At 45.7% G+C, this 12,067-nt stretch overlaps 1 protein-coding gene across 1 annotated transcript in view; it reads right to left on the bottom strand.

Moving 5' to 3' along the window:
* Positions 1-1,518: 1,518 nt before the first annotated feature.
* Positions 1,519-12,067, bottom strand: part of GPR143 (G protein-coupled receptor 143) — a 49,409-nt gene continuing 38,860 nt past the window's right edge. The window contains exon 9 of the mRNA XM_046673449.1: positions 1,519-1,932. Coding sequence (XP_046529405.1) covers positions 1,838-1,932 — 95 coding nt within the window. The 3' untranslated portion in view covers positions 1,519-1,837. The remainder of the gene's footprint in view (positions 1,933-12,067) is intronic.

Here is a 12,067-nt window from a genome sequence, read left to right as displayed (position 1 = left end):
TCTAGTGTCTCCCATCTCTAAACAATAAAGACCAGACATCCCTCTGCAGCAACCAGCCCTATGGGGAAATTGCCTAAAACCAAGCATTGTCCATCCTCTCGTTCATTTGTTTGCTCAATTACGTCTCTCTTATTCCCTGGACTGACTTGCTCCACCACGTCGCCGATGCTCATCTGTGCATCCCCAGTGCCGAGTCATAGCTCAGCGCCTGGCAAGGAGCAACGAGAAGGTACGGACAACCTCTCACTCAGCTCGCCCCCACTGAAACCTCCATGCCAGCTGGTGATGCTGATCCCCAGCTAGGAGGAATTACATTAACTGGACAATCAGATCAGTCAGGGTTCCGAACCTGACTCTGGCACATGTAAGCCAAAAAGAACGGGTGAGGACACTGGGCAGCTCTGCGGAACCGGGCTTGGAGGCCATGCAGACAGAACAGCCAAAATAAGGCTACAGGATTGGACCTATGCAGGTAACATGGGGCACGGCCACAGCAACGGGGCTGCTACCCACACCCTCATACTGAACCAGCCCCAAAGCACACCCAAGCTGCCTCCCAAAGCAGACACGTCCGCTGCCCAGCTGCTGCCACTCCCCCTCCAGAAACGCATCTCCGAGACCCATTCCCTGGGGCACTGGCTTCTACCTCAAAGACTTGGGACACGTGTCTCATTGGCTCTGCCAAGTCCTGTGCCCTCCTCTAGCTGAAAGGGAGGCTGGGAAAGTGAGAAGCTGGCCTCTTGGCCTCTGGGGTGAGGGTGGGACTGAGCCTCACCCGCTTGGGGAGCATCCTCCAATGGGGAGAGGCTTCTGAGGCCGGGAGCAGACCAAATGTCACCATGCAGATGCAGAACACATCTGGAAAAGCAAAAACCCCTTCAGGTCATAATGCTTTGGATCAAAGTGGGTGTGCTCCAGCGCAGGCCCACCCTTAGGGATGTGCAGCCCCCGGGCACTACGGTCACGGTCACCGTGTACCCTGAACCCATCTGCAGCCATGCGACTCTCCAAAAGTACAAGTCCAGAAACATCCTGGACGGCTTTCCTAGGGGAAAGGGAGTCCTAATCTCATGTGAAGGAGGTGTCATGTGGCAGGGCTGTCTGCAGTGTCCTGAGACAATAGTGTTATCTTGTTTTTTTATAGACATAGCTGGGTGGCTTGCAAATCCAATGCATACTACAATATTTTCACCAAAAAAATATATATACTATATATTTATTTCAGCTGATGGAAATAAAGAGATTTAGGCAATGATCTGTGCATAAATCAGGTTCCAAGGATTCCTTAGACTGTCATTGCTCGACACAGCGTGGGGACCAAGGGCTCAGTTAGTGATTGGAGCCAGCCCCCCTCTCCGCCCCCTAGTGGTGCAGGAAGATCGTGCTGTGCTGCCGCTCCCTGGTGCCCCCACTCGTCCTGCTGCTGCTTACCTCACTGCCGTGTGGCATCATCGCTCCCTCACTTAGGAGCGCTCGCTAGAGGCATTATACAGACAGAATGCAAGTCAGGCTGGGAGCTCGGTTGCAACTACTTTATTAACTTTTCCCAAGGACCGGGATCCGGCATTTACATTACAGCCAGCCTCAGAAAAACAGAGGGCAACTAAGAGTCTAGAGAAGCTGCTGTTTGGTTTAGAAGGCGTTTTCCACTCCCAAGCACCAGCTCGTGGATCAGTTCTCATCACCAAGAGGACCCTCGGGAAGAAGTTCTAATATTGGGTGAGGTTGGGGGGATGCCACACCTGGCAGTGTGGTGACAGGAAGGCGAGAACAGTTCAAAACAAAGAGAGATGTCGACTTTGAGGGATGCGGGGTCTGGACCCGTGTCATGTCCCTCTCAAAGGTCTCCCTGGGTTTGGGAAAGAGATTTGACCTCATCTTCATGGCGGGACCCACTTGCAATGTGGATTTCAATTGTGCTGGCATCGGAACCTGGAGAGGAAAAGAGAAAAAACTGATGGCGTCAGTGTCCTAGAAGGTTTTTCATAAGCTTCAGAAATGCTGTCTATTAAAAAGAATAATAAAGTTACATGATACGTTCACCTACATTTGATTAAATCATTTCAAAAGATGAAATAAATCCTAGAGAATCACCGAAGGCACCTGATGTGTGATTCTGCGTCCATCTTCAGGCCCGCCCCTGCCCCTGGCATCCCTTTTTCCAAACCTCCGTGCTGGACAGCTAAACGTGCGTCTCAGAGAGCCGAACCACATGGACGCTGGAGACCAAGTCGAGACCACCCCTGTTGACTCGGGCAGGCTTCGCAGCCCTGTGACACATGCTGTCGGATTTAGACCCACAGATCCCTTCTGTGACTCAGGCTCATCACAGGGCCCCATGGTGGCCTGGCCACCTGACCCCAACTCCAGGAGGTGCCCAAAGGGAGGGAGCCCACTGCCCTCTGTCAAACTAAGACACCTTCCAGTTGTCTCTTCAGGGATGAGACCACAGGGTTTGAGGGCAGAAAAAAAAAGTGGGTAACCATCAGTAGAATGAAAGCAAATGTCACTCCTGCCAAAACAGTACTCCTGGAGGTGACACACCTGCCTCCAGAACCCCGGGAACCCTCTGGAACAGATGGCAGAGTTATTCTGCAAATATTCAGGAGGGCCAGCTGTGTGCCAGGTCCTAGGCTGTGTGTGTGGGATACCAAGAAGGAAGACACAAAGAAGGTGGCCTTTTCAACTGTGCATGGGGCAAGTGGCTGCCCTTCAGGAAAATCTCCACATCCTGAGGCCCCTCTACCAGTGCCCTTGCTGACCCCTGCAGCCTCCTCCCTCGTCCTTCTGCTCACTCCCCACCCACAGGCACACTGGCCTCTCTTCCACGCGCCGAGCTCAGGCCTGCCACCAAGGCTTTGCACAGCCCTTTCTCTGCTTGTCAGCTCTTCAGGTTTCTTTCTGGCTCACTCACTTCCTTCAGGGCTCAATTCAGATGTTATCTCAGCCTCAGGGAGGCATGCAGAACCCCTATCCAAACCCACTCTCCTGCCCCTGCCCTATCTGCTTTTCTTCATAGTACTTTTGCTGTCTGGAATATTCTATTATTATTGTGTTTTCCCTTCTCTCTCTCCTACAAGAGTGGAGAGTCTCAATGGACAGGGACTTTTTTTTTTTTTTATTATTAATGTTATGATGGATTACAAGCTTGTGAAATTTCAGTTGTACATTTTTGTTAGTCATGTTGTGGGTACACCTCTTCCCCCTCCGTACCCTCCCCCCACCCCCCCTTTTCCCCCGATCGGATCTCCTTCTCAATATACTAATTTCCACCTATGAGTGGAGTCATACAGAGTTCGTCCCTCTCTGACTGACTTATTTCGCTTAACATAATGCCCTCGAGGTCCATCCACATTGTTGTGAATGGGGCAATTTCGTCTTTTTTTATGGCTGAGTAGTATTCCATTGTGTATATATACCACATCTTCTTTATCCAATCATCAGTTTCTGGGCATGTAGGCTGGTTCCACGTCTTGGCTATTGTAAATAATGCTGCGATGAACATAGGGGTGCAACGGACTCTTGAGATATCTGATATCAGGTTCTTAGGATAGATACCCAGTAATGGGATGGCTGGGTCATAGGGTATTTCTATTTTTAACTTTTTGAGAAATCTCCATACTGTTTTCCATAGTGGCTGTACCAGTTTGCATTCCCACCAACAGTGTATGAGGGTTCCTCTTTCTCCACAACCTCTCCAACATTTGTCGTTCTTGGTTTGGGATGTTTTTGCCAATCTAACGGGGGTAAGGTGATATCTTAGTGTAGTTTTGATTTGCATTTCCCTGATGATTAGCGATGATGAACATCTTTTCATGTGTCTATTGGCCATATTCATATCTTCTTTTGAGAAATGTCTGTTCATGTCCTCTGCCCATTTTTTGATCGGGTTGTTTGTTTTTTTGTTGTTAAGCAGTGTGAGTTCTTTGTATATTATGGAGATTAACCCTTTGTCGGATAAGTGGCTTGTAAATATTTTTTCCCAATTAGTGAGCTGTTTTTTTGTTTCAATTCTGTTTTCCCTTGCCTTGAAGAAGCTCTTTAGTCTGATGAAGTCCCATTTGTTTATTCTTTCTATTGTTTCCCTCAACTGAGGAGTTACAGTGTCCGAAAAGATTCTTTTGAAACTGATGTCAAAGAGTGTACTGCCTATATTCTCTTCCATAAGACTTATTGTCTCAGGCCTAATCTTTAGGTCTTTGATCCATTTTGAGTTTATTTTGGTGTGTGGTGAAAAAGAATGGTCGATTTTCAATCTTTTGCATGTGGCTGTCCAGTTTTCCCAGCACCATTTGTTGAAGAGACTTTCTTTTCTCCATTGTAGGCCCTCTGCTCCTTTGTCGAAGATTAGCTGTCCATAGATGTGTGGTTTTATCTCTGGGCTTTCAATTCTGTTCCATTGATCTGTGGACCTGTTTTTGTACCAGTACCATGCTGTTTTGATCACTGTAGCTTTGTAGTATGTTTTGAAATCGGGGATTGTGATTCCGCCGGCTTTGTTTTTCTTGCTCAAGATTGCTTTAGCAATTCGTGGTCTTTTGTTCCCCCATATGAATTTTAGGATTGTTTGTTCAATTTCTGTGAAGAATGTTCTGGGGATTCTGATTGGGATAGCATTGAATCTGTATATTGCTTTAGGTAGTATGGACATTTTAACTATGTTTATTCTTCCAATCCATGTGCAAGGAATGTCTTTCCATCTCTTTATGTCATCGTCAATTTCTTTCAAGAAAGTCTTGTAGTTTTCATTGTATAGATCCTTCACTTCCTTGGTTAAGTTTATCCCAAGGTATTTTATTCTTTTCGTTGCGATGGTGAATGGGATAGAGTTCTTGAGTTCTTTTTCTGTTAGTTTATTGTTAGTGTATAGAAATGCTACTGATTTATGCACGTTAATTTTATACCCTGCTACTTTGCTGTAGTTGTTGATTATTTCTAATAGTTTTTCTGTGGATTCTTTGGGGTTTTCTATGTATAAGATCATGTCGTCTGCAAACAGCGCGAGTTTTACTTCTTCGTTACCTATTTGGATTCCTTTTATTTTTTTTTCCTGCCGAATTGCTCTGGCCAGCACCTCCAGTACTATGTTGAATAGGAGTGGTGAAAGTGGGCACCCTTGTCTTGTTCCTGTCCTCAGAGGGATGGCTTTCAGCTTTTGTCCATTGAGTATGATGTTGGCTGTGGGTCTATCATATATGGCCTTTATTATGTTGAGGTACTTTCCTTCTATACCCATTTTACTGAGGGTTTTTATCATAAATGGGTGTTGGATCTTGTCGAATGCTTTCTCTGCGTCTATTGAGATGATCATGTGGTTTTTGTTTTTCATTTTGTTGATGTAGTGTATCACGTTGATTGACTTGCGGGTGTTGAACCATCCCTGTTGGACAGGGACTTTTTGCATCTTCTTTTAGAATTGTCTGTTTGTTTTTTGCTGAGGAAGATTAGCCCTGTGCTAACATCTGTTAGCATTATATGTCTTCCTCCACTTTATATATGCCACCACAGCACGGCTGACAAGTGGTGTAGGTCCATGCCCAGGATCCAAACCCGCGAACCCAGGCCGCCAAAGCAGAAGACACCAAACTTAACCATGATGCCACGGGGCAGCCCTGACTTTGTCTATCTTACTTACCATAGGTTCAGTAGTGCCTCAAATGGCACCTGGCACCTGGAAGGTGCTGGATAAACCACTGTTGACTGGATAAATAGGACAGGGCACACGCACTGACACCAAGACGCAGCACTAGCACCTTGGAGCATTAATTAAGAATGATGAGCATAAAGGAGGACAGGAACAGGCACAATGTAAGGAGAGACACATGCAGTTTTGGAGGACACTTAAGGAAGAAAAGAGGGAACGTTAAATGGATAAGAGGAGGGGAGAAATTATGGCAACAGGAAAGATATGCTTGGGAATGTTGGGGGAAGCCTGAGTCACAAGAAGAGATGACATAACACCAAGAAAACACAAGTATGGGACTGCAGTGTCGTCCCCCCGCAAAACCCACCATGGCCTGTGGGGGGAGGCAGCACTCAGATCTGTCAGACTAAGTATGATGAGCTCCACAAAGAGGGTAAAGGAATTCAGAGGGTGCGTGGAGGACTGGCATCAGGGCCATGGTCCTGGCAGCCAGATCCTGAGGAGAATTTGGGTTGTCAACAAGGATGGCAGGAGGAGACCTCTTGTTGGAACGGTGGACTTTCTTTTCCTGGAGACTGGGCACCAGCTGGGAAGACTTCTAGTAGACACTTCCAGTTTCAGAACCGCATTCCTGCTGGAGAGGCTGATGGCACTTCAAAAAGACTTGATTCTCACAGGGTCACCCACTGTTTATGAGGATGTCCTGGGCTCATGGGAACTTGTGTGCAATTTCTGTGGTCTTTTGAAAAAGACTCTGGAATGTAGTGTCATATGATGGCTTGTGATCAAGGTCTGGGCTGGGGACACTCCCCCGTGACCTTGCACTTCGGGACATGCTCTGGATCTCGTGACTTTTTAAATGTTCCTGGTTCTTTCATTCTCCCCCTGGGGCTCCACAGAGGAGATCCAGTTGTGCCATAACAACTTTCTCAGGCCCCAGTGCTGCTGGAGCCGAGCCACCTGAGCCAGCCCTGCCTGTGCTAAGTTCAATGGGTGCTCGAAGCTGTGGGCTTTCTAGCAGGCCTGGGTTTCCATGGGTTTTCTCTTATGGTCTTAAAGGTCTCCACAAAGAGAGAATGTGCTGGCTGAGCAAGTCTCTGAGGAGAAAATTCAATGAGGCCATCGGGGTATGGGAGTAATTCTCTATTGGTGCAAGAAATGCAGGTGCCAGCGACCTCATGGTGCCCAAGGGCCAAGCCCCTTCCTAGCAACTCTCTTTAATGAGCCTTGCAAGCCCAGACAGGTTCTTGGGAACTTCCTGGCCCCGCATAGATCTAGGATTTGGGAAGGCATGTTGGACGTTTCCTGTGCCCTCAGCTGCTGTTCCTGGATCCCTTGAAAACCATGAAGCCCTACATCAGAAACCCAACCAGTGGGCACTGAGCAAGAGCCATAGAGAACATATGACACCTGGGCTTAGATCCCCTTCAAGGTGTTGCATTTGATCTAGCCAGCCTGGCACAGGTGGAGGCCTTGGGGTATACTCTCTTCCACATTCCTCTAGCAATACAGTCCATGGGGCCACCAGGGTTCTGTTCAAGGGGAGAGCAACTGACAGCAGAGAAAATCATAGAAGACAAAGAACAGAGATGTATGAGAGAGAACAGAGAAATGAGGAAGTGTGGGAGATACAGGGAATTTGGGAAAAGAATCAAGAATTATGGGAAAGGACAGAATTGTGGTGGGGGGGGGGACCAGAATAATGGGAGGCAGGGAATTAAGAGAAAGACAAGAATTGTGATAGAAGAGAGAATTGGGGAAACAAGGGATTATGGGGAAGAACAGAATTGTAGGGAAAAAATGGGAATTCTGGAGAGAATGAGGAACTGTGGGAGAGAAAGGGAATTTGAGGAGAGACAGAATTGTGAGGGAGAATAAAGAATCATAGAAGAGAGAATTGTGGGAGAAAGAGTATTGTAGGAAAGAACAGAATTGTGGGAAAGAGTGGAGAATTCTGGGAGAGACATGGAATTGTGGGAGGGATAAAGTATTGGGGGACACGGATTATGGGGGAGAAAGGAGAATCGTGGAAAAGAATGGAGAATTGTGGGAGACAGACAATTATGAGAAGGAATTATAGGGGAGAATAGAGAACTTTAGGAGAAAGAGAATTGTGGGAGAGATGGAATGTGGTAGAAAACAGCTTTATAGAAGAAAACAGATTTGTAAGAGACAATGAAGAATCCAGAATTGTGGGAGAAAAGGAGAAACTGGGAAAGAGAATTATGAGAGAAACAGGCTATTGTGGGAGAGACAGAGAATTGTAGGAAATACAAGGGCTCAAAGGAGAGAAAGGAGAATTGTGGGACAAATAGAGTATTATAGGAGAGATGGAATTGTGGGAAAGACAATGGATTACGGGAGAGAATGGAGAATTGTGGGAGAGAAGGAATTATGGGGGATAATAGAGAATTGTAGGAGAGAATTATAGGAGAGACAGTTTGGTTGTAGAAGAGAATAGAGATTTGTGAGAAAGAACAAAGAATGAAGACTTGTGGAGAACATGGAATTGTGGGAAAGGGAATTGTGAGACAAATAAGGCACAGTGGGAGAGACAGGGAAGTATGGGAGAGACATGGAATTGTGTGAGACAGGCAACTGAGAGAGAAGAAATTATGGTTGAGAACAGAGAACTGTAGGAGAAACAGAATTGTAGGAGAGATGGAACATAGGAGAAAACAGAATTGTAGAAGAAAATAGATTTGTGAAAGACAATGAAGAATCCAGAATTACGGGAGAAAATGAGGAATTGTGGGAAACAGGGAATTGTGAAAGAAATAAGGTATTGTGGGAGAAACGGAATTGTGAGAAGAACAAGGGGTTATGGGAGAGACAGGGAATTGTGGGTGAATTAGAGTGTTATGGGAGAGACGGGGAATTGTAAGAGCAACAAGGGGCTATGGGAGAGACATGGAATTGTGGTAACAACAAAGGGTTAGGGGAGAGAAGGGAATTGTGGGAGAGGAAATAAATTATGGGAGAAATAGAATATTATGGGAGAGAGAGGAAATAGTGGAGAGAGGGATTATGGGGGCAAATGGAGAGATTATGGGGGAAAAGGGAAATTGTGGAGGAGACAAGGCATTACAGGAAAGACAAGGATCATGGGAGAGAAAGGGAATCATGGGAAGGGCAAGGGATCATGAGAAAGAATGAGGAATTGTGAGAGAGACAGGGCACTGTGGGAAAGACAAGGGGTCATGGGAGAGAAAGGGGAATTGTGGGGCAAATGGAGTATTGTGGGAGAGACATGGAATTGTGGGAATGACAAGGAATTATGGGAGAGAAAGGGGAATTGTGGGAATTAAAAGGAGTTATTGGAGAATAAGGGGAATGTGGGAGAGATATGGAATTATGGGAAAGAATGGAGAAATGTGGGACAAACAGGCAATAGTGGGGAAAAAAAGGAATTATGGAGAACAGAACTGTAGGAGAATGACTGCAGGAGAGATGGAATATGGTAGAAAACAGAATTGTAGAAGAAATGGAAATTGATGAAAGACAAGGAAGAATAGAGAATTGTGGGAAAGAAAAGGGGTTATGGGAGAGAAAGAATTGTGGGAAATAATGAAGAATTGTGGAAAAGACAATGGGTTATGGGAGACAAAGGGGAACTGTGGAACAGCTAAGGAATGTGGGAGGAAAAGAATGGAGAATTCTGGGAGTGATAGAGAATTGTGGGAGTGATGGAGAATTGTGAGAATGCCAAGGGATCATGGGAGAGAAGAGGGAATTGTGGGAGAGACAAGGCATTCTGGGAAAGACAAAGGATAATGGGAGTGAAAGTGGAATTGTGAGAGAAGGGAGAATTGAGGAGTGACAGAGAATTGTGGGAATGACAAGGGATCATGGGAAAGAAAAAGGAATTGTGGGAGAGTCAGGGCATTGTGGGAAAGACAAGGGATCATGGGAGAGAATGGAGAATTGTGGGAGTAACAGAATTGTGGGAGTGACAAGGGATCATGGGAGAGAAGAGGAAATTGTGAGAGACTGGGCACTGTGAGAAAGACAAGGGATCATGGGGAAGAAAGGGAAATTCTGGGAGAGAAGGGGAATCATGAGAAAAATGGAGTATTGTGGGAGAGACAAGGAATTGTGTGGAGAACAGAATTGTAGAGAAACAACTGCAGGAGAGATGGACTGTAGTAGAAAACAGAATTGCAGAAGAAAATGTAGTTTTGTGAGGGACAAGAAAAACTTGAGAACTGTGGGAGAGACGGAATTGTAGGAGATAAAGGGGAATTGCGGGAATGAAAAGGGGTTATGGGAGAGTAAGGGGAATTGTGGGAGAGATATGGAATTACAGGAGAGAACAGAAAATTGTGAGAGAGACAGGGCATTGTGGGAAATACAATGAATCATGGGAGAGAAAGAAGAATGGTGGGAAAGAGAATTTTCATAAAGACAAGGGATAATCTGAAAAAAGGGAATTGTGGGAATGATAAGGGGTTATGGGAAGGTAAGGGGAATTATGGGAGAGGCAGAATTTTGGGAAAGAATAGAGAATTGTGGGACAGACAGGCAGTTGTGGGAAAAAAGGAATTATGGAGAAAAGAACTGTAGGAGAACGACTGCAGGAGAGATGGAATGTTGTAGAAAACAGAACTATAATAGAAATGAAGATTTGTGAGAGACAAGGAAGAATAGAGAATTGTGGGAGAGGAAATAGAATTGTGGGAGAGAAGAGGAATTGTGAGAGAGTATGTGAATTGTGGGAGTGACAGATAACTGTGGGAGAGACAAGAGATCATGGGAGATAAGAGGGAATTGTGGGAGAGGACATTGTGGGAAAGACAAGGGATCATGGGAGAGAAAAGGGAATTGAGAGAGAGAAGGGGAATTGTGGGAAAAGTGGAGTATTGGGGGAGACATGGAATTGTAGGAATGACGAGATTATGAGGAAAAACGTGAATTGTAGGAATGACAAGGGGTTATGGGAGAGTAATGGGAATTGTGGGAGAGACATGGATTATGAGAGAGAAAGGAGAATTGTATGTGAGAATGGAGAATTGTAGGAAAGAAGGAATTATGCCAGAGAGCAGAAGTGTAAGAAAAACAATTGCAGGAGAGATGGAATGAAGTAGAAAAGAGAATTGTAAAAGAAAAAAAAAGTTTTGTGAGACAAAATAAAGAATCGAGAATTGTGAAGAGATGGAATTGTAGAAGAGAAAAAGATTATGGGGGAGAGAGTGGCATTATGGGTGAGACAGGGAATAATGGGAGAGAATGGAGAATTGTGAGAGAGGAGGAATTGTTAAAAGAACAGAGCACTGTGGGAGAGACATGGAATTGTAGGAAGGCAAGGGGTTAGGGGAGAGATGGAGAATTGTGGGAGAGAGAGAAAATTGTGGGGGCCTGCCCCATGGCCAAGTGGTTAAGTTTGTGCACTCCGCTTCAGCAGCCCAGGGTTTCACCAGTTTGGATCCTGGTTGTGGATGTGGCACCGCTCATCAAGCCATGCTGAGGCAGCATCCCACATGCCACAACTAGAAGGACTCACAACTAAAAATATACAACTATGTACTAGGGCTTTGGGGAGAAAAAGGGAAAAAATTTTTTTAAATCTTTAAAAAAAGAAAATTGTGGGAGAGAATGGAGAATTGTGGGAAAGAAGGAATTATGGGGGACAACAGAACTGTAAGAATAACAATTGCAAAAGAGATGGAAAGTTGTATAAAACAGAATTGTAGAAGAAATCGAGTTTTGAGAGAGACCACAAAGAATTAAGAATTGTGGGAGGAGCCGGCCCAGTGGCACAGCGGCGAGGGGCACATGTTCCACTTCAGAGGCCTGGGGTTCACTGGTTTGGAACCCAGGTGCAGACCGGGCACCGCTTGGCAAGCCATGCTGTGGTAGGCATCCCACATATAAAGTAGAGGAAGGGGGCCGGCCTGGTGGTACAGTGGTTAAGTGTGCATGTTCCACTTTGGCAGCCTGGGATTGCCAGTTCAGATCCTGGGTGCGGACATGGCACCACTTGACAAGCCATGCTGTGGTAGGCATCCACGTATAAAGTAGAGGAGGATGGGTACAAATGTTAGCTCAGGGCCAGTCTTCCTCAGCAAAAAGAGGAGGATTGGTGGCAGATGTTATCTCAGGGCTAATCTTCCTCAAAAAAAAAAAAAAGAATTGTGGGAGAGATGGAAGTATAGGAAAGACAAGGGATTATGGGAGAAAAAGGAGAATTGTGGGAGAGATTGGAGAATTGTGGGAGTGACAAGGGATCATGGGAGAGAAAAGGGAATTGTGAGAAAAATGGAGTATTGTAGGAGAAACATGCAATTGTGGGAACCAGGGATTATGGGAAAAAACAGAATTGTGGGAATGACAAGGGGGTATGGGAGAGTAAGGAGAATTGTGGGAGAAACATGGGATGATTGTAGGAGAGGTGGAGAATTGTGGAAGAGAATGGAGAATTGTGGG

Source organism: Equus quagga, chromosome 10, assembly GCF_021613505.1.
Source record: "Equus quagga isolate Etosha38 chromosome 10, UCLA_HA_Equagga_1.0, whole genome shotgun sequence".
Lineage (NCBI taxonomy): Eukaryota > Metazoa > Chordata > Mammalia > Perissodactyla > Equidae > Equus > Equus quagga.
This window is presented reverse-complemented; position numbering and strand designations above follow the sequence as displayed.